The sequence below is a fragment of the Branchiostoma belcheri genome, unplaced genomic scaffold, assembly GCF_001625305.1.
Source record: "Branchiostoma belcheri isolate BF01 breed outbred unplaced genomic scaffold, Haploidv18h27 scaffold31, whole genome shotgun sequence".
Lineage (NCBI taxonomy): Eukaryota > Metazoa > Chordata > Leptocardii > Amphioxiformes > Branchiostomatidae > Branchiostoma > Branchiostoma belcheri.
Window position 1 is genome coordinate 1,994,073 of NW_017803921.1, and position 24,652 is coordinate 2,018,724.

The 24,652-nt window shown below is 40.4% G+C and overlaps 2 protein-coding genes across 2 annotated transcripts; both read left to right on the forward strand.

Moving 5' to 3' along the window:
- The first annotated feature begins 6,986 nt into the window (after window positions 1–6,986).
- Window positions 6,987–11,338, forward strand: LOC109474473 (mucin-5AC-like). Its single transcript, XM_019774765.1, has 5 exons — window positions 6,987–6,990; window positions 8,266–8,806; window positions 9,221–9,355; window positions 9,476–10,597; window positions 11,131–11,338. The coding sequence occupies exons 1-5, from the start codon at window positions 6,987–6,989 to the stop codon at window positions 11,336–11,338; spliced, it is 2,010 nt and encodes a 669-aa protein (XP_019630324.1).
- An 8,967-nt stretch (window positions 11,339–20,305) lies between these two features.
- LOC109474474 (integumentary mucin A.1-like) lies at window positions 20,306–24,626 on the forward strand. The gene is made up of 4 exons (XM_019774766.1): window positions 20,306–20,420; window positions 22,580–22,810; window positions 23,816–24,542; window positions 24,599–24,626. The coding sequence occupies exons 1-4, from the start codon at window positions 20,306–20,308 to the stop codon at window positions 24,624–24,626; spliced, it is 1,101 nt and encodes a 366-aa protein (XP_019630325.1).
- The last annotated feature ends 26 nt before the right edge of the window (window positions 24,627–24,652 follow it).

Sequence of the window (24,652 nt, forward strand, 5' to 3'; positions counted from 1 at the left end):
CTTCAAGTTCGTCAAGGGTTTCGACCGTGTCGACCCAGGCCGGCTGTTCAACTTAAACGTAGATGGACGTACCAGAGGCCATCCATACAAAAATCGCCAAACCACAAGCGAAGAAGTTAACTAGATCAAACTCTTTTAGTGTACGAGCAATAAATGCTTGGAATAGCCTTCCCGCAGATGTTGTGGCAGCAGACACTGTTAACTCTTTAAGTCAAGACTGGACAGTTACTGGAGGGGGACGGAATACACATAATTAGATATTACAACTTCTGAACATTACAACTTTGAACTCTGGACATTACAACTCTGAATTTTGAACATTACAAACTCTGACATTTTGGATATTACAAACTACTGAACTCTGGACATTACAACTTGATCATAACAACTCTGAACTCTGGACATTACAAGACGAGTACAACTCTGAACATTGTAAATCTGAACGTTTAATGTTAGAAACTACTGAACTCTGGACATTATAACTTGATCATAACAACTCTGAACTCTGACATTATAAGTACAACTCTAATATTGTAAATCTGAACGTTTAAGTAACTATCGCCAAAGTACATGTATTAGCGAGGACAATGTATATTTTATATTTTTGTAATTTATCTATTGTAATGTAGTAGTTTTAAGGTTTCAGATATGGATCACACAGGCAGTTGCCTTTTTATCCATTAAAAATGTATGTATGTATGTATGAGACATGTTACTTTGCAAGACGTGGTTGAATATAAAAAAAGACAGGTGACGTCACTTGTCAAAGAAAATTAAATCTGGCGGAAAAGGACTTGCGGCTGTTAACTTAAAACATGTAACATTGGGTCTGTATTGTTTGGCTATATGTACTATGTGTTCAGGGCATTTTACCAAATTGTTCGTATAACAAAAACGTTATACAGTGTCATTGGAACATACAAATATAATACTTTGAATGTAATACAACTATTTACTGTTTTCAAGTTTGTAGTAGATGCTCGCAAAAAGGTAGCCATACGGCATACGAGGCCCTGGGCCCTAGTCAAGGCTACAGCGGTAAATGGTGTTATATTGTAAACACAACGCGTGTACTGTGTGCTAACGGAACGTGGGTATAACGCTGTACAAATATATTATCAAACGTGCGAACGTTCGGCTGAACCTCTGTGTAAACAGCTGACGGAACCCAATCTCAAAGCAGATCTCTTCGAGAGCAAAAAAAAAACTATGTTAGCCAGGTCGTATGTAACATAGGTGCTGCACTAATATTATACTCTATTGTAATGTACAAATGTACAAACCAGTCTAGATATAGACTAACTTGTAGTCCTGCACCCCCACGGATCGTCCATTGTGGTACGGTCCACATACCAGCCAATGAGGTGCAACATTCACAGCTATGACGTAACAGATTACACAGTGCACAGAGAGCACCTGCGGCTATATTGGAGTATTTGCTAACTTGGGACCGCCTATATCATACGTTTAAGTGTCTTGTACTTTAATTACATACTGGCTGCCCGATATGCCTATTGCATATTCCATTCAAGGATTTTAAATTTGGCATTCTTATTATATTTTTGTGAACTTGTAATTTCGTGTAAAAAGATCATTAAAATGCAGTATCCATCCTTCATTCTTTTAACCGACATGTATCACACCGCAGTCGTCACTCAGTGAGACATCTCGAGCCGCATATTACTAAGGGCAAAGAGTAACGTGCAATGTAGCTGGTTATGACGTCATGAATATTAACAAAGTTGGATAGAGTAGATGAGTTCGGGTACCTGTCGATAGGGGTCGTTGTTGTAATTCATGCGTGCTTGGAAGCGCCTCGTCTTTGCAGGTATATATATATTTTTAAGAAACTATTACTAAGTTCGCACACACACATACACACACGCACAATCACACACACTCACACACAAACACACACTCACACACACACACACACATACATACAAATAAACACACACACAATCACACACACAATCATACACTCACACACACACACACACACATACACACACACATACACACTCACACACACAAACACACACACACAAACACACGCACGCACTCACACCGTGATCTTACAACTTTGAGGAATGTCTGTGAAGATATTATCCTTCGCTTTCCATCTGCTTGAATATTAGCGTGACAACACATTTTTAGATGTCTATCTCGACTTTTAGATGACAACGACAGCTCACGACATCGCCACCATGCCAAACCGTGATCAAAGGGGCCGCCGACACACCTAGCAAGGGTGACTGTCACCCTTCACCGCCTGACGGGACCGTCTGTCGCACTTAAGTTGTCCAGACGTCTCCGCCCTTCCTGCCGGATTAACTTTACTACAGACTGCGTTACGTCAGGTCACGTTGGCATGGCAACGTCGCACACCAGACCAGGTGTGCACTGATAGGTAGGAAGACACGGCGTGAAGGGTACAATGGACAGGATTCTTCTGTTTGTTTTGCTACTGGAGAAATAATCCCTTCTGACAAGCTTTACGACAAGAATTTGCGCTTCTCGACAATGTTGTTTTTTATGTGTAATAAATCCATCTTCTAGTATACACTGAATATATACTGGTTTTATCGTTATGTATGCAAGGAGACCTAATAGTCATAACTACATAGTGTCAATAGATTTTCGCTTATCAGAATGATTATTTTCTATTCACAATGAACGACATACTTTTTATACCAACAAAATAAATCGATAGATAATCCCCAAAGGATTAACTCAAAGGTGAAGTGTCAGGTCGGTTTTACACGCATGAATTTCTACGGAGCTTCGCCGGTTACACCAAGGATGAGACCTATACAGCGATAAGTATTCATAAATGTCAGTGTCATTGGAGTTCATTTATCTTGTGCTCTATACACGTAAACATTATCGGCGAAACCCACGAAATATATTTGATAGTACACATTACGTAGGTGTCCAACATCTATAGTAGGCGTATACACATACTGAATGTTTACCCCTAGTTTCTAACTCGACTGTGGTAAAAAATTAGCACCGAGCTTTGGTTAGGGACGTCCTCTCGGACTGTCTTTGCTTGAAGAGAGCCATGCCTGGTGAACGTTAAAGAACCCACCACACTAGTCCAAAAGAGTACAGGTCCTTCCCTTACAATCTGGCCACCGGGTTGACTTCTAGGAAAAACCCTTCACAATTGCGGTAAATACATGTAGATGAATCTAACATGTATTTACAAAAAATGATATATTTAAATATAACCCGATAACTGAAGGGGAGGGGGGCATGTGGTGGCATTTGTAGTAACCGACATGGGAATACATGATCTGACCGTGAAATTGACAATATCATTCTTCTTCACTAGCACTTTAGGTCTAAATAATAGATGAGAACTTCGAACGAAGTGAAGGCGAAACGCCAGTTAACTTCAATCAGCGACGATTTCAACCATAACTCATAGCACTATAGCTCGCAGTGAATACGGCTATCTCTCATTACGTGCTGTTACTTGCATGTAATGGCTCAAAAGTATTCCGTGACTTGTGTTTCATATCTTTCAGCACGCAAGCTTACCGCGACCCCCTTTCTACCCTTTGGTTTCGTCCATCATCTTACGACACCTGGTTGGGCCGTGGGAACAATCTACTTAAGGGTGCTTCATAATTAAATAGTGTGGGAGTTTCCACTCTTTTAGGCACTTGGCACAGTCTTGGCGGAGGTTTCTAAGGAGTAACGAGTAAAGACGTTTCCGTGATCGCTTGGCCTGAATCCCGTCATCTTAACTTTGCAAAGGTGAGTTTTCTGTATCTTACAAGACATCTAACTCTTAACTTCAAAAATTGCATCACTATGTGGTATGTAGACCAATGCGGCATATATAGCTCACGCACGTGTAGTGTCATGCTATATTCTACATGTTCTACATTATTTTCATCTTAACTGATATGGCCATGGGCTTTCAAGTAAAATTCTTGTAACCTCTTCCAGGCTTCAGAGTTAGCTGAAAAGAGAAGAAATTGGCCAAACAGACAGATAACTTGCTAGGAGAAATAGCCCGCTAAAGTAGTACAGTATGCGCTTCAGAGCGTTGAACATCGGCGGTTATCTGTCAATTTGACCAAACTTTCCAGTCGCCTCTGAAGCCTGATAGAGGCTAAAATTCTTGGCACAGCCCCATGAAATGTCGCAAAGACCCCTGGCGATAGAGGAGCTTTTGTTAGTATTGTCACTTCAACTACAAGCTAAGCCATTCTAAGGAGGGATACGCCCAATGTAGCGCTGACCTAACACACGTCTGGTCATACATGCATAATGACATCCTTACCTCCTGGCTAGAAAGGTAGTACAATGTACTAGTATCAAGAAATCAGATTCTCCTTATTCTGAGCGAAACTCGTTTTACTTGTAATGTGGAAAACGTATAGATTTAGGTATTAGATCGTAGATCCAAAGAACATTGGTCAAGGTATAAAAAAACTCATAGTTCTTGTTAACGTTATAGGTGCCGTAAAACATGTAGAAAACCTTGAATTTCATCATTATTTTTGTGGGCTCACAACACTGGAATAAAGCACAGAAAGGCTGTGTCTGTGCGGATGTAACGTACCGTTAACCCATGAGTTAAATCGGTTGAAATAAATACAGTGATTCACAATAAGCTACGCACATGTTGATTAGTACGCCATGCAGTGCCTTTCTTTGTATGCATTCGAGTTTGAAATAGATCCCACATTTTTGCTGTATCGATCAAGATATTATAAAAGAAACAACAGTTATTGTGTATTCGTCAGAACGAAAAAAAAATCAAGATTGTTATATCGTTGAAGAGGTTCATCAGTCACGTAGAATTAACAGTTAGTAGAAATTCTTCGATCAGTGACTGTATTTTTGTAAGGTAGATTACGTACCTCCAAATTTTCGGTGTCGACTGTACATCTTGATCACAAGATTGTTATAGTTACCATGCGTTTTCTGATAATGTAACACTATTGTTGTATCTCCTTTCCACATTTCTCTGCGCAGTGGTTTGCGTTTGGCGATTTTCTGGTAGTATACAAGTGCCCAAATCCAGGCCAGACCGCTGGATTTAGTCTAGCTGTTCACAAAGTAATTAAATTCCTCTGGAGCAGTCGTTAGTATAGCCGGTAGTAACATGGTATGATCTGGGTAAAAGGATTGTTAGTCAACTGTGTCTACATGTAACTGATCCGCTACATCATACGTAGGATAAGTGCAATATAGCCGGCAGCTGCCGCGTGTCTGCGAAGCCTGTAGCGGTAATACCACAGATACGGATACGGATGCAATATAAACCGCCTTATACCCCTTCGGACCTTAACCTTTTGTATTCGCTGTGAGTAAAGAACAGGGTGCAGTGTCCACCAACCTTCCATGGCAGGATTGTTGAATATACTGTAATTTCCGCCTTTGTGTGATGTGTACCCTGTGGGGTCACATGTGGCGTAGCGGCAGAGTACTCGACTCGGAACCATGAGGTCCCGGGTTTGAGTCCTGACATGCCACCGATCTTGTGCCCTTGAGAAAGGCACTTAATACTCCTCACTTAACTCACTTTTAATGTGAAAAGGAGTATTTATGGGTTCACCACACCACGAAGTGGTGGTGAACCCATATTGCTTTTTCTGATGTTTCTTCTCCTTCTCCTTCTCCTTCTTCTCCTGCCATTTTTTAAATGGATTCAGCTTCTTCATTTTAGGGCCTAAGGTCCTGAAATTTGGTATGGAGGTACAGTGGGCAAATACCCCTAGGCGTTTTTTAAATTTTTGTGGTACAGGCTTTTAGAATGGTTTTATTTGAGTTTTTTGGCTGTGTTATAGCAAATGTATTACTGAGTTAGTGTGCAGTGTTACCACATTTGGGCATGAGTCATCACAATGGAATGCAGGGCATCAACCAATAGGTATGCAGCTTTCCTCTATTCTCCTTGCTGATTGGCTGTTGGAATTTAACAGGCTTAACTTAATTAATACCTGCTCAGATCCATTCCATACTGACAGTATGTCTGTATTCAAGTGTTTTGGTAGGTATTTCAAGCTTTCCTGCTCCAGCATTGGAATGCGGGGCATGAACACTTCTTTTTTTCTTGAAAATCAACAGTTTGCATTATGCAATTAAAATCCTAACCAATAATGTAGGGAATAGCTATCCAACTGTTGTAGTCTTAGTTGTATGTTACTTCATACTATAGTTATATCAATGTAAAGCATTGTTTTCCCTTGTGTTTCTCATTCTTTCCCTGCCATGTCGTAAAATGTGGTGAAGCCATTGCTGTATTTGCTCCAAAGCAAATGTCGGCCTTTCTAGTTTTCTGTCATGTTTTTGTCCTCTGTTAGGGGCGGCATAAAAATAAGTTGAGATCATTTGAGTGTGCCGTCTTCATATCTAGTCATGAATTGTTGGAATAAATAATGAATAATAAGGAATAAATAATGTACCCTGTGTATCGAAGCCCAGGGGGTACCTAAACTACTAGTGTTGTCCCTGCCATATCCAATGACGACTTCTCCTGTATGTGTGCAAAAATATGGGATGTATCTAATATACTATCGCGGTTCATCGCCTAAAGCAACAATTGTAGTGACAGAAGACAGATTTATGTGAAGAATGGCTATAAATCGATCAAAGCGCATGCGTGCCCTATAAAGGCGCCCGTTGTCCCGGTGAGGGTAACTTTGCTATCCCATGATGCTGACAGTTGAAGCCACTTGGGGTTTGGCCTCAAAATGTTGATAAATAAATGATGACAGGAGACAGATTCATGGCTTTGTGGTGCTTCCATTTGTAGTGGGGAAATATTAGGCATGTCATATTCATTTATGGGGTTATAACTGCAGGTTGATCATGTTTTGACTTTCATGATAAGGAATGTTAAGAAATATATTTTGGTATTTGAATTGAGCATGGAGAATTTCGTTTTGTAATTTATCAAAAATATGCCCCATACTTTCTGCTTTGTCTTGATAATTTGAGGAGTCAAATTTACAAATTCTCAAATGGGTGAGTCTACACCGGTTAAAAACACATTTAGGTCAGCGGAACCTTGGCAAAAATTATTAGCAGAAATTAGCACTATTTCCTCTCAATAGACCAATTATTATTATCATTTCACATTTTCACCCCGTACTTAAAACTACTAATTTTAGACAACACGAAATTCATTAATTCGAAATCCAATATTTTTCTGGGTTCAACAATGGTAACACTATATTTATGTCATTTCTAATACCTTTAAACCATATCTGTTCTGTCTGGTAGGATGAGAAGATTTTAACACCTGGCCGTCATCATGGGGTCAACGAACTCAGCATCGTCTGTCCAAATATGGGAAGCCGCCATATTGGTTTTGTTGGTGTCTCTCTCAAACGTCACTACGGGTAAGTTAAAAGTGTTTTTATGTAACAATACTTTACATACATTTGGGACTGAATTAGCTCAGTACCGTTGGATGACACTATATATTGCATATAACAATCCTTTACATTTGGAACCTCTTTTTTGTAACAATATATAATAGTGTGTATGTCATAATCAACTTACGTTTGTAGGCAGTAAAACTAGAAACTTCGGCTCTTGTCAAACAACTGATTGTGAGAAATAAACCTTGCTGTTCAATCAGTCACCAACCTGATGAAATTATTCTCGGGAGTAAGTGTACTGTTAGAAGATACCCTATATGTTGTTAGGTTGCAATGGCAATGATTCCACTGCTTTGTGGTAAGCCATTTGCCAATCCCCTGAATAACACCGTATTTACATGACCTTTAAAGAATTATCCTTGAGATTATACATGTAATCCGGAAGGATGTAAAAGTGCATGCATACCTGCGGAATGTTTACGCTGTGTTGTGGAAACCAAGTTGCACACCCAGTTCTTTCGTGACAGTGCATGGAAAACAAATGACGAAGAGTTTCTAATCAAAGGTCAAACTTTTAGTCCAAATCTGGCATAATCTGCAAGGAATGACATTTGAAATTGACATGACTGTGGTGTACTAAGGGTAAGAAGAGGGTAAAACTTTATCTTAGGCTACAGCCTTACCTCCGGAAGCACGTCGGTAGAACGTACTGTGCCTGCGCCTGCCCGAAGCCCTAACCTCTGCTTGGAGAGTAGCATCGTTGTTTGTAAAATCCCAATTTCCTTGTAGCTTCTGGTTTCTCAGTTTCAGGATGGTGCTGATATAATTCTTACATCAACTGGAACATAAAAAGATGATGATTCTCAAATTATACAATATTTTCTACAATCGCAAATGATATCTTTTGCCCTTACAGCATTGGCAACAAATACAACAGGTACCGAGCCGCCTACGTCTACTCCTGGAGGATCATATTTTACAAGTGTAGGGACTACAGGCTCTACGACTTTTACCACACCGGAGACAACGATAGCGTACTCCACTGAAAATACAACATCTGTAACATCTACAATTTTGACATCAACAGGGTCCCTATCAAAAGTACAAACCACAGAACAACTATCCACTGTTGAAACAACACCTCCCACAACAGTTGTGTATACAGAAACTCCCACGACAAAAATTACAACTGAGTCACCATCTACAATTTTGACATCAACAATACAAACCACAGAACAACTATCCACTGTTGAAACAACGCCTCCAACTACAGTTGTGTCTACAGAAACTCCCACGACAAGGATTACAACTGAGTCACCATCTTCAATTTTGACATCAACAGTACAAACCACAGAACAACTATCCACTGTTGAAACAACGCCTCCTCCAACTACAGTTGTGTCTACAGAATCACCAACAACAAGAATTACAACTGATTCACCATCTACAATTTTGACATCAACAGTACAAACCACAGAACAATCCACTGTTGAAACAACGCCTCCTCTAACTACAGTTGTGTCTACAACTACAACAATTACAACTGAGTCACCATCAACAATTTTGACATCAACAGAGTCCCCATCAACAGTAAAAACCACAGAACAACTATCCACAACTCAGTCACCATCTACAATTTTGACATCAACAGTACAAACCACAGAACAACTATCCACTGTTGACACAACGCCTCCCACTACAGTTGTGTCTACAGAATCTCCAACGACAAGATTTACAACTGAGTCCCTATCAACAGAACAAACCACACAACAACTATCCACTGATGAAACAACACATCCACCAACTACAGTTGTGTCTACAGAATCACCAACGACAAGAATTACAACTGAGTCACCATCTCCAATTTTGACATCAACAGAGTCCCTATCAACAGTACAAACCACTGAACAACTATCCACTATTGAAACAACGCCTCCAACTACAGTTGTGTCTACAGAATCACCAACGACAAGAATTACAACTGAGTCACCATCTACAATTTTGACATCAACAGTACAATCCACAGAACAACTATCCACTATTGAAACAACGCCTCCCACTACAGATGGGTCTACAGAATCACCAACAACAAGAATTACAACTGAGTCACCATCTACAATTTTGACATCAACAGAGTCCCTATCAACAGTACAAACCACAGAACAACTGTCCACTGTTGAAACAACACCTCCGACTACAGATGTGTCTACAGAATCACCAACGACAAGAATTACAACTGAGTCACCATCTACAATTTTGACATCAACAGTACAAACCACAGAACAACTATCCACTGTTGAAACAGAGCCTCCAAGTACAGTTTTGTCCACAGAATCTCCAACGACAAGAATTACAACTGAGACACCTTCTACAATTTTGACATCAACAGTACAATCCACAGAACAACTATCCACTATTGAAACAACGCCTCCCACTACAGATGGGTCTACAGAATCACCAACGACAAGAATCACAACTGAGACACCATCTACAATTTTGACATCAACAGTACAATCCACAGAACAACTATCCACTCTTGAAACAACGCCTCCCACTACAGATGGGTCTACAGAATCACCAACGACAAGAATTACAACTGAGTCACAATCTACAATTTTGACAACAACAGAGTCCCTATCAACTGTAAAAACCACAGAACAACTACCCACTCTTGACACAACGCCTCCCACTACAGTTGTGTCTACAGAATCACCAACGACAAGAATTACAACTGAGTCTCCATCTACAATTTTGACATCAACAGGGTCAATATCCACAGTAGAAACCACTCAAAAACTATCCACTGTGGAAACAACGCCTCTCACTACAGTTGTGTCTACAGAATCACCAACAACAAGAATTACAACTGAGTCACCATCTACAATTTTGACATCAACAGGGTCGATATCAACACTACAAACCACAGAACAACTATCCACCGTGGAAAAGACACCTCCCACTACAGTTATGTCTACAGAATCACCAACGACAAGAATTACAACTGAGACACCATCTACAATTTTGACATCAACAGTACAAACCACAGAACAACTATCCACTGTGGAAACAACGCCTCCCACTACAGTTGTGTCTTCAGAAGCACCAACGACAAGAATAACAACTGAGTCACCATCTACAATTTTGACATCAACATGGTCAATATCAACAGTACAAACCACTGAACAACTATCCACTGTTGAAACAACGCCTCCCACTACAGTTGTGTCTACGGAATCACCAATGACAGGGTTAACTACGGAACCACAATCTACCATTATTACATCTGGTGCTACTTCCAGCGCGTCAACAGAATATGTAACAACAGCACAAACCACAGAACAATTATCTACCCTTGAAACAATGCCTCTTTCAGCTACAATTATGTCAACAGGTTTACGTACAACACGTATCACTACAGAACCACAATCTACCGGTTTAACATCGGATGTGACTACGAAAGGGACAACAAAGTCGGTCACAACAGAACAAATCACAGAACAGTTGTCTTCTGTTGAAACAACGTCTGCAACTACAGTTGTGTCTACAGAATCACCAACTTCGCGTTTTTCCACGGTGCCACCATCTACCATTATAACATCTTCTGATGCGAGTACGAAGGTTACAACACCTTCCCTAACTACAGTTATATCTGCAGAATCACCTACAAGTCTTACTACAGAACCACTATCTACCAGTATATCATCTGATGCGACATCGAGGGGAACAACAGGACTAACCACAGAACTATTGTCTTCTGTTGAAACAACGTCTCCAACTACAGTTGTGTCTACAGAATCTTCAACGACAAATATTACAACGGAACTACAGTCTACCATTTTGACAACATCAACAGAGTCGAGAACAACGGAACAAACTACAGAACAGTTGTCCACCTTGAAAACAAGTGCTCCTCCAAGTACAGTTGTTACGACAGAATTACCAACCACAGATTTTTCTACAGAGCCGAAATCTACAATCAGAACATCTAGAGCGACTACGAAGGGGACTACTGACCTAGAAACTACTGGAGCATTTTCTTCCCTTGACACAACGCCTGGTACAACCTCCTTTATTACTACAGATATACTGACTTCAAGGGAGGCAACAACAGGTATGACTACAATCTTATTTCTAGTACGTCAGATATCAATATCTTACTTCGTTGATATGATTGATTGCCTCAGGGAGGTTGAACCTCCTTAATTGTCCTGATGCCGTGCCACAAGAACTATGACGGACCGGGATGTCTTCGGCTGTTGCTGTGGATTTACTTGCAGTTTGTCTGTTGTCCTTTTTTGCCAAGGTTGTTTGACGTATTTGTCGTATTGTCTGAGTAGACGTACAGAGATTCTTGCATCGGGGAATCCTTTGCTTATCCATATCAGCTCCAGTTATGTTTCTACAGATAGGTTTTTTTTTTTCTCTTTAGTCATTGTCCAGTCTAGAAAATTTTTTGTCGTACCCTTTTAATCATTTTCAGACTTGATAATACCAGACTAGATAATACTTTGTGTGGGACCCTTTTAATTATTTCCAAGTCTTGTATTTGTTTTGTTTCTGGTTATGTATATATAAATTGTAGAGGTGCTGTTTGTGTTGCATCCCCCACGACTCGACTCCCCCTTGCGATACAAGATTGGAAAGACACCAATCCGGAGAGGAAGATTCTTCGCCGTCTGTTAAGAATATCTGGACGACGTTTAAAGTCTTATTACCTGTCCCCATCTTGGCGATAACTTTTGTCTTTCTGGATAGCTAGGTGGCAAGGTAGTCTTGTGGTTAGGGTTGTTGAATCCGAAGGCTGTGGGTTCGAATCTCTAGCAGGCCTCAGTGTTGTGCACTTGGCCAAGAGACACCTATATTCTCACTTGACGCCGGTGAAAATGAGTACCTAGCTTCGGTTTAATAGGGACTCCTTCTCGGATGGGACGTAAAGCTGGAGATCCCGTGTTTAAGGGTGGAGAGCCACGTCTCGAGCACGTTAAAGATCTTACTTCTAGTGTGAGCGGTTCTAACCTTACAGTCTATTCTCAGTGTTGACACCTTGAAAATGTGGTAATCACATGCCATGCCATGTCAATCCTTCCACGACTGTGGTAAATCCTATTAGATAAAAGAGATAATTCACCAGTAGGGATTCAACACCATTGTACCCCCATGACAAATACTAGTAGTCGAAGATATCTGCATCCTGTTAAGTATCCTGGCCTTGACCTTGTTAGGATAGAAGTGTTTGGTAGTACATGTAGTATCTAAGCAGTACTGAATTATCTAACAAAACCAGTTCACCAGATTTACTAACCGATAATCGATTTCGAAAATTAAAGGTGAATCGGCCTAAGTTACCAGTCTTTTCCTTTTTCGTGTATCCCAAAATAGCGAGGGAAATGACACATAATTAACACAATTACAAATTTAAAATGCCATCATTGAATTGTATGCATTCTTAGATGAATGAGATTATTACTAATATCTACAAATGCTGATATCACAGCATCTAATAATTGACAGTTATAAAAGCACATCGTGTAAACAATCCGAAATTAAAGATTAGAAACAAGATAGCAACAGATACCGCGAACTTCAAACACAAACTATCAACGTCCCGACTGACAATAGACCATGATTCACCGCCATGCTTTGGTGGTTTTAGACAACAGGGGTCCCTTTGGGGGACAGACATGCCGGTTGCTGGGTGAACTTATTACTTATTTAAGTCTTCTATTGTTGTGAGTAGTCCTTCCTTCATCGGTTTGCAATCATCTAGGGACATAGTTGTACCGCATGGTGCGTGATAGTAAACACTCTATCGATTCATTACAAGTGCCGCTGGATGAAGTGGAGTATTTTCAAACCATTTGATGATAAGCATAAGTGGTGTAGTAAATCCATATGTGGAACCGACGTAAGAAAGACCTAAACATTCCAGCGGTTGGGAGTGCGGGCATGTAAGATTGATTAGGATACTTCATATTAAGGTAGGTTCAATTTCAATGTTACAAATAGTCCTTTTTTATGAAACTGCTATGTGCACGTGGATTGTAGTCTATATTTCAAGACATTTTATGTAGAAGATATGGAAGGTATTTCTATCTCTAGCTGTTATGATCGATGCCAACCTGTCATGTCCTGAAATCTAGAGCAAGCATCAGATGGTACTTTATCTGTGTAGACGAAAGTAAAACACATGGGTGACTTCAGATATCGCTTAATGATCGTAAGAGGATATTATACATGTATCATAAGCATATGTATGATCGCTGCCATATAAAAAGGATACAAAGTACGCCTAATAATATCCATGGCCATAGGTTTATATTTTTAGAAATGGGCGAACTGTTTAACTGTGTTATGACAGAACATACGGGCATACCCCCAGTACTCTAGCAACAATTTTTCACCAAAGGAAGATATTATGATAAAATGTAAATACTAATACGAATGGTACTGCATAACGATATATATTGAATAGCAAGGTCCTTTATTCACAACAAGTGGGTGCGAATAAAGAACATTGCTATTCAATCATTCATCAGCCTAATGAAATTATTCAACGATAAAGATATATTATTGTAAGGAACAAAAATACGTCCTTGATGTCAATCGGTATACACGTAAGTACGTCTGATAATACGTTTACGTTTAGGCTCATCTCCTAAGCTAAGCTTTATATGTAATGTGTCTTAAATTAAATCAATGAGTCAGATTACAATTTTTTGCATTTTCGTCAATGAAGGCTACACATCCATGTAGAACGTACAACGTAAAATATAATTATTCAATCATCTGAATTTATTCAGTACTAAATTTAGTTGCTTGATTTATTTCATATTACGTAGTACATGGCATTATAGTTGATGAAGTATTATTAACACGCCATACCTTCTACATTTATTGCTAGAAATACTTAAACTACGGAACACAACTACAAAGGAATCTTTATCGTTTTGTTTCAACTGACTTTAAGTTTTATATTATGACTCTTGTAATAAGTGAGTTAAGGGATCCAACCACGCATGCGAGGCGCAATGTATTGTGGGTAATATGTCAAAGTTGAAGGCCCCTGAGACAAAACACGCGTCCGGACATGCATTAAGCATGGTTACAGTTATTCTTTTCTATAATCCTCTGGTGAAATTGTAGAAAAATAAATTCCCCTTCCTATGGTACTCCAGATAATTCTCCAGATAGTCATAGTCAGTGCTTCAAATATGAATCATTTATATTTGAGTATTATAGAGTTACAAACGTATCTGCAACAAGAATATAAAAAAACACCGGACGTTGAGAAGTCAATGACCTCGGCTTCTTTGTTAAAAACTGGTGACGCCCATGTATTATAAGGAGAAAAAATGACGTTCAATATGCATTGTATGAGATATAATGGCGAGTAGTGAATAGGTGGAATAGTTAATGTATCAATGCAACGGCCTTGTCTGTGTCAAAATTTAATATTTATGTAATTCTTTTGTAAGGCAATATATATGAACACGTGCGAAGACAAAAGTATCAATATAAATAGCTACTGCTACTGGTAAGAAATTTGTCGTCGTTGTGGCTTTGAATGCCGGAATTATCATAGACCACTAGAAAAGGACTTACAGTATATTGTGTTTTATGAAGGGCTTGTCACTAATGCTATAATGAATCTACTTTGAATTTAACGTTTGCGTTGTCAAAGCTAAGTACAGGTCTTTCTAGGTACAATCAATGGAATCGTTGTTGTGGCTTTGAATGTGAGGATTATCATAGACCACTGGAAAAGGACTTACAGTATGTTGTGTTCAATAAAGAGCTTGTCACTAAGGCTACTTTGAATTTACCGTTTATGCTGTAAAAGCTAAGTACAGGTCTTTCCAGGTACAATCAATGGAACGTTTATGAGACAGAGTGGCCTTTCTCTACCAGACGTGACAAAACAGCGAGGGTCAATTTTTATTCAATTTATCTTAACTAACGTCTATGAGTAGAGAGTCAATTCGGCAAGGTTTAGAGGCTACTTTAATAGAAGCCACCATAGGTGTCGTTATTCCATGTCGTTGTTTAGCTGTGGAGTATCGTTTGATAATGACGTCACCAAGCGTTCCGTCACTACGGGTGACGGTAGCAGTCACGTCTGCGCATGTCGTGGGTCCCATAACCTTCACTCCCCTATGTGGTGCAGATGGTATCTCCCTGAGGTGACGCACCTTGTGTAAAGATCACTGTCTTCCCACGGCGTTAAGGGTACGGGAACAATACAGTCCTAACACAGGTTACACCCTTAACATGTACGGTTTAATTGGCCAGAAATAAAGTGGTCTTATTTACGGGTCACCAAAAGGTCTTCTGATATTAGCTACACGCAATCCTTTTAACACTACCCGCCTCAAGATGTAGATTCAAAACCAAACAATAATACGGTAAGGTGTATACTATGGAAGGGAAACGTAGTTACAACTATTCTACACAAGCGCACTGTTCAAGATATTGATAAAATCGTATCTAAGGCTGTTTTCCGGATATGGCATGTTGCCGTGGGCAATTGGTAAACTGATCTGAAATAAGACGTCAGGGGTCTATAATTGTAACATAAGAGGTCCTTAAATCATAAAGTACATGCTCTATATTGTTACAGTTCCTAACTTACTCTATAGTATGAAATTGAATGCATTCTAATTATTATCTAACTTTAGAGTCATATAAGAAAAATGCAGCTTTTGTCATCAATATTTTAAGATCAAGTACGTGCTTTTGTAAGGTAATGTTTAGTATGTTGTAACAGAATGCCCTGATTATGTATGTTTAATCACAGACCATGTAACCAGCCCACCCAGCCCCTACCTATGCTGTCAGTGAACTCATCCGAGCTATAATTATCAAACGACTCCTTCCCGTGAGAAAAAATGTTCCCTCAGAAACAACTGCGTACAGACACAGGCGGTCTGTTGTCTTCACTTGTATACACCTGACAAACTCAGCAATGGCAACACCGTCTAAAACACCTCACATCCGTTTTGCATTCATTTAAAGAGTTATTTACAAATGTACAGTTATTTCTGATATTTAGAACTTCTCTAAATGAATTTGACAGATCAAGATATCCCCGTGCCATGTTAAACTTGGATCAGTCTAGCCGGAAGCAAGTGCCCGAAGGGCGGTAATTAACAAGTGTATAATCACGTCAAATTTGAGAGGCTGTACCGTAAGAACAGAACACTAGCCTGTGAAAACTGTGATGATACTTTACTGGCTTGGCACCAAATCTGGCTATATTTGTGGACTTGTCACTGAAGAGCGTGTCTTCTACCGTTGTGTGCCGATTGTGATGATGTCATGAGCTTAGTTTTGTGTGTTGGGACGACTATTTGGCATTGAAATGGCCACAGCAACACTAAAGCTCTGATCGGTACATCAAGTTCGATCAAAATCTTCGCGTGTGCATGTGTACCATTCGGATTGACATCGTTGTATATTCCTTGAGGAGCATTCCTTACTCTTTCTAAGCATTTGGACTCAGGACACACTTCTTTCTGGTTTCATGTAAGTTGCAATTTTTCTCTTGAGAAACGTTTTTGCTATGTAATGGAATGTTCATGTTTGTCAATTGTTATCAAAAACAAACGCAGGAGTCCGAATTTCGCTTGTTTATAATTCGATCCCTGTTGTTGACAAAATTATTTTAAAATATGTGGAAACACGTCGAGGTTGGTTGAGTGACGGTTTTGACTTATAACGATGGATCTTTTTCTAAATTAGTTGTGTGAAATTGAATAGAACACCCATAACGTTCTTATCAGCGTGCACTGATCGCGGCCCTGTCTTGACAACTTCCCGCGGCCCGTGAGAATTTCCGCTTGACTAGCCTCAGTCAGAGAATGGGTGACACCTGTATGGAGACACCCGGTCAACAACCTCTGCAGAATACACTGTCCCATTATGAAGCACACTAACTGTAGTAGTTCTGAGAATCTAACGTCCATGTTAGCCACCAAAGCAACATGCATAGGAGATCTGGGAGGGAGAGGGGGCACTCAATAATTTTAGAACTAAACAACTTGTCGTCAACTCTAATTGAAATCTGTGTAATGACCCATGTGTCCTTCACCAAGAACAGCCCTAGGCATTACTGATCGGCCATTTAAACATTTAGTGGAAATGAGAACCTTGAAAACCAGAACTCTTAAAACTCCAATGAAATTTTTAGGGGAAAAATTAACGACTTCACATTGTCACCTTTGCCTAATAGTCCGTTTGTCATTCAACAGGAACGGCCCTGGGCAATACTGAACGGTCAATTAAACATTTTTAAAGAAAAAGAAGAAGTTAAAAATCTGTCATGAAATTTCGAGGGGGGGGGGGCAACACTGTTAACTTTGTAGGAGACCGAGTACTGTCACATTTGTGTACTGACCCGCGTGTTTTTAAACAGGAACGGCCTTGAGAATTACGGCTATTTAAAGGCAGCATTTTAAAAACATACACGAAATTTCGAGAGTGGAGACAGCACCATCAACTTTGTACAGTAAGGAGCAAAAGCTCAGTTAAGGGGTACAAGGCCATTGCTGGGAATCACTGGACGATTATTCAATATGTTTAGTTAGGAGCAGAGACTTTTTTCTTTCGAAAAGGGGGGGGGTCAACACTATCAACTTTGTACAATATAACGAGCACTGTCAAACTTTTGTAATTACTCATTTGTCCTTGATCAGGAACAGTCCCGAGCATTACCGCACGCCCATTTAAACATTTAGTCAAAAGAGCCTTAAACCTGCCACAAAAATTTCTAGGGAGTAGACAACACTGTGGAATAACTGAACAGTCATTTCAACGTTTTTTCAGTTAGTGTGTGTGCTGTTGAAATAGCAGAACACCCAAAGTTAGTGTGCTGTTGAAATAGCAGAACACCCAAAGTTAAGTGTGCTGTTGAAATAGCAGAACATCCAAAGTTAGTGTGCTGTTGAAATAGCAGAACATCCAAAGTTAGTGTGCTGTTGAAATAGCAGAACACCCAAAGTTAAGTGTGCTGTTGAAATAGCAGAACATCCAAAGTTAGTGTGCTGTTGAAATAGCAGAACACCCAAAGTTAAGTGTGCTGTTGAAATAGCAGAACACCCAAAACATTTGAGGGGAGGGCAGGAACAACATCGTCTCTGTAAAACTGAGCAACGACATATGCACCACTATCCCAAGAATGCCTTCAGTTTGCGATCGTACTGCGAATATGACAGTTCCTTACCACTTTGGTTAGTAACACAATTATAAGACGTTATCCCATTTATAACCCATTGAAATGAAGGGTTAAAGAAGTGAATGAAATATTCATAAGTTAATGCGTGTTTCCAGGGGCTAAGTGTCGTGGTCACGAAAGCACACACCCAACGTGCATAATATAAAAGCTATTTAGGTATAGATACGAGAACGTTATTGTGTTGTGCCTCCTCATGCATACATAAAAGTAACTAAACTGTGTCAACTGAACCAAACGGTGTAACGTTGGTTAGACACCAAATAGAATTGTATGCTATTATTTACCTATCCCCTTATTTGGTTTGCAATACTCCCATGTAAGGCATTGTTTAACTCGACTCTTTTTAAATTACTTCCATTTTTAATCTGCCTTATCATTCACAGTATATCACTTTACAGTGCACTCTATGTGGGGGGGACGAATCGTATATATTTGCACATCAATCAATAGGTTGTGTATATAAACCTGCTTTCCCCTCTGGTCTCTCAGTCACTGACGAAAGCTAGTGGATACTAGCTGAAACGTCTGACGTTTTCAAAATCATATCCAGTTGCTTGAGTAACTGTTTTTTGGCGAATCGTATATTATACTATATATTTTGCATAGAGGGGGGAGGTGCCTCATTGCGTCTTGAAACTACGATGCTGTAAATGCAAAAAAAGTTTGCGATGATTTTTCTCCTACCTGGAAAATGTGTTTTATAGTTCTGCTATACCATAGAATTTCATACCTCAGACTTCAAATAAAGCGAAAACCTACTTTCCCCTCGAGCCCACCGCTAAATAAATATTAAAGCCACGGAGAAGGCAAATATTTACAGCATCAGGCAACGATAACAACAGGTTAACCAATTATCATGGGATAATACTTAGCCCACCCATCTCCGCTCTAGAGATGACACAGCGAGACGATAGCTTCAATACATGCAAAACCCCAACAAAATCGGTCCGTTGTTACATAAACTACCCGGCGTAGCGTTTGAGAGTGATGCCATGACGTGTGTTAGAGCTCTTTGAAAGGTTACCAGGCTTACCAAACGTTACGTTAGAGCTAACGCCCAGGCTTTGGTCTTATCCTACATACACAGAGTTAACACCAAGGATTTACCGTTCTGCTTAGCATACACCCCTACGCCATGCTGACGTTCTGTAAACCAAACACAAAATGTGACGTTGCTATGTTGGGCAGGAAATACTAAAGGTCAAGTGACCTATTACCCGCCATCTTGGCGAGCTAACAATCGCCTTCTAAATAACTGTAAGCTTTAATCAACCTTACAACTCATACAGGGGGCAACGCCCGTTTAGAACAGCCAATAATTACTAACAACACAGGTGTTGGCAAACTGTAGTCTTCACAATGGATCGACTCATTCTTTTGGGTCATCCTTGTATCACTGTTGAGTGAGGTTTTGAAATGCGATATTATATTGTGAATAACGAATAACGCTGGGATAGGAATACGATCAGTTTGGTGACGTCACTTGGTCCATTGACATCGTTCCAAAGATTGTGGGTATGACGTCACCTGGTTGGTTGGTTGGTTGGTTGGTTGGTTGGTTGGTTGGTTGGTTGGTTGGTTGGTTGGTTGGTTGGTTGGTTGGTTGGTTGGTTCCTGATTGGTTGGCGATTTTGTTGTGTATTTTGGCATCTTTATGGACTTTTTCCGTTTTGACAACTTTGCTCCCAGCGTGGTGGTCCCGTCGGTTGACTGAGGCGGGGTCAGGATGCCGTCCCTGCGGTCATGGGTGTGTGCGTGTCTCGTGGTTGTGACGTGGAGGGAGCTAGACCTCCGTCTGTCTGGTCAGTCTTGTGGCACGGTGTCAGGACAAACTACTGATGGTGAGTAAATGTAACCATCATATTTATGGTTGTGTAAAGGACTAAGAATGTGCGCCCTCTTGTGAAAGGTTCACGAGGTGCAACTTAGGACATGCCCATAGATGTTGATGCATGCAATTTACAGTACAATCTCCCAATGCGTAACACAGCACTATAACAAGATATTCCGACATCCCTATGCCGACATACAAATCGACACATGGCATATCAACACATATCATAGTGAAACAAACCCCACTACGCAAATATCAATGACAAGTCTCCATATTTTCACAAAGCAGCTCTATCAGCATACTATAACAGATCTATCAACACACGTTACAAAAATAGATACCGAGATTGTCTGACACCGTCATTCTGCATCTTTCAACGCACATCTAAGTTATCAAATATCAGCACTTCTTGTCAACAAGACGACTTCGTCAGTCAACAACATTTCTAAACATAGCCTATCACAGCAGATATATCAATACACGTTTCCACAAATGTCAATACTCATTCTCACACTACTAACCATACTGACATGCTAAACTCACGTGGAAACATGTGTATTATGTATCTAATGTAGACACAACTATCTTTGCTACAACACGTCTGCCACCAGGTGTAACAACAGTTGGCAGCACAGCACCACCTACCTCACTTCACACAACACACGTATCAGCTGATGTCACCACTGCTGATACCACGGTGCTGTCAACTGTGCATAACACAACAACGGCGACCGGAGAAACCACGATTTTGTCAACTCTACAAACCTCCAGACTTCAGACAACAGAAGTTACATCTGCACAAACAACCACCCCATTAACTACGTTACTTACAACCGAGGAAGTCACTGATACATCAATAGCAACCGGTACAAAAACAACTGAAGAAACTGTACCTCACTCAACAACAATCATGACTGACGAAACATCAGTCGTGCCAACTCCACAGACATCTACACCTCAGACAACAGAACATACATCTGTACAAACTACTGCTCCTAAAACTACGCTACTCACAACAGATGCATCGACAGTTACATCAACGCTTCTAACCACGGATAAAACAACCAAAGAAACAACTACACCCAGTATCAACGCCAATACCGACGGAAGAAACCTCGGTCATGTCATCTGAACAGACATCTACACCTCAGACAACACAACATACATCTGAACAAACAACTGATCCTCCAACTACCATACTTACAACCGAGGTACTGACTGTAACATCAATACTATCAACTACAGGCAAACAAACTGAAGAAACAAGCATACCTCCATCAACAGTTTTGACGACTGGGGAAACCAAGGACGTTTCAACTCAACAGACATCTACACCTCAGACAACACAACATACATCTGAACAAACAACTGGTCCTCCAACTACCATACTTACATCCATAGTATCAACAACAGATAAACCCACAGAAGAAACAATCATACCTCAATCTACACTTTTGACGACTGGGGACACCACGGTCGTTTCAACTCATCAAACATCCACACTTCAGACAAAAGTTACATCCCAATATACCACTGTCCCCTCTACCACGCTACTTACAACAGAGACTGCCTCTGTCACATCAACCCTATTATCCACAGGTAAACAAACTGGAGAAACAACTATACCCATATCAACGCCAATATCGACGGAAGAAACCTCGGTCATGTCATCTCAACAGACATCTACATCTCAGACAACACAACATACATCTGAACAAACAACCGATCCTCCAACTACCATACTTACAACCGAGGAACTGACTGTAACATCCATAGTATCAACTACAGATAAACCCACAGAAGAAACAAGCATACCTCAATCAACAGTTTTGACGACTGGGGAAACCACGGTCGTTTCAACTCAACAAACATCTACACAGACAAAAGAATTTACATCCCAACAAACCACTGTCCCTTCTACCACGCTACTTACAACAGAGGCTGCCTCTGTTACATTAACCCTGTTATCCACAGGTAAAACAACTGGCGAAACAACAATGCCTGGATCAACGTCGATGGTGACTGAAGAAACCACGGTCATGACATCTGAACAGACATCTACATTACAAACAGACCATACACCTGAACAAACAACAGTCCCTCTAACTACGCTACTTACAACGGATGAAACCATTGCTACATCAATACCATCAACCACAATTAAAGAAACAACGTCGATGGTGACTGAAGAAACCACAGCCATGACATCTGAACAGACATCTACCCCTCAAACAGCAGAGCACACATCTGTACAAACCACTGCTCCTCCAACTACGCCACTTACAACCGAGAAGGCCACTGCTACCTCAGTATTATCAACCACAGGTAAAACAACTAGTGAAACGACGATGCCTCCGACAACGCTGGCTACAACAGAAGATGTCACAACAACCACAGGTAAAACAACTCAAGAAACAACCATGTTCAAATCCACTGTCATGACGACTGGGGAAACCTCAGTCATATCAACACGACAGGAAACTACACGTGACACCACGGCACATTCAACCGAACAAACTACTGACCCTTCAACAACGCTACATACAACAGAGGACGTTGCCTCTACAACTTTAACCACAAGTAAAACAACTGAAGAAACAACCATACCTCAATTAACGTCGATAACGGCTGACGTAAACTCAGTGATGTCAACTTTACAGACATCTACACCTCAAACAACAAAACATACATCTGAACAAACCACGCTACATACAACCGAGAAGCTGACAGCTACGTCAGTCACAACTGAAGAAACAACCATGCCTCAATCAACTTCAATGACGACTGAACCAACCACGGTCATCTTAACTCCACAGACATCTACACCTCAGACAACACAATACACATCTGAACAAACCACTGTCCCTTCTACCACGCTTCTTACAACGCAGAAATCCTCTATTGCATCAACTCTATTAACAGCAGGTAAAACAACTGAAGAAACAACTATGCCTCGAACAACACAACTAGTTACTGAAGAAACCACAGTCATGCCATCTGAACAGACATCTACATCACAAACGACAAAGCATACATCTGAACAAACTACTGTCCCTCCAACAACGCTACTTACAACCGAAGAGCTCACTGCTACATCAATACTTTCAACCACATCTGAAACAACTAAAGAAACACCCATGCCTCCATCTACAGTTTTGACGACTGAGAAAACTTCGGTGGTGTCAACACAACAGACATCTACACCTCAAACAACCGATCATACATCAACTTCAACTAAGCGGATGAAACAACTGCAACATCGATACTATTTACTAACAGGTAAAACGACTGAAGAAACAACCATGCCTCCACAAACCTCGGTGGTGTCAACTCCACAGACATCAACATCTCAAACAGCACAACATACATCTTTACAAACAACTGCCCCTTCAACCACACTAGTTACAGCGAATGAAACAACTGCGACATCAATGCTATTTACTACGGGTATAACAACTGAAGAAACAACAATTCCTCCACAAACCTCGGCAGTGTCAACTCCACAGACATCTACATTTCAAACAACACAACATACAACTGAACAAACAACCGCCCCTTCAACTACACTACTTACAACTGAAGAACTCACTGTAACATCAACACTTTCAACCACAGGTGTAACAACAGAAGAAACAACCATGCCTCAGTCAACATCAATAACGACTGTCGTGTCAACACAAAATACAACCGAGCACTCTACAGTCCCTCCAACTACACTACTTACAACTGAAGAGCTGGCAACTACATCTATACTATCAACCACAGGCAAAACAACTGAAGAAACAACAATGCCTCCGTCAACATCAATAGCGACTGATGAAACAACGGTCGTGTCAACTCCACAATACACAACCGAACACTCTACAGTCCCTCCAACTACACTAGTTACAGCGGATGAAACAACTGCTACATCAATGCTATTAACTACAGGTAAAACAACTGAAGAAACAACCATGCCTCCACAAACCTCTGTGGTGTCAACTCCACAGACATCTACATCTCAACCAACACAACATACCACTGAACAAACAACCGCCCATTCAACTACACTCCTTACAACTGAAGAACTCACTGTTACATCAACACCTTCAACCACAGGTGTAACAACTGGAGAAACAACCATGCCTCAGTCAACAACAATAACGACTGTCGTGCCAACACAAAATACAACCGAACACTCTACAGTCCCTCCAACTACACTACTTACAACTGAAGAGCTGGCAACTACATCTATACTAT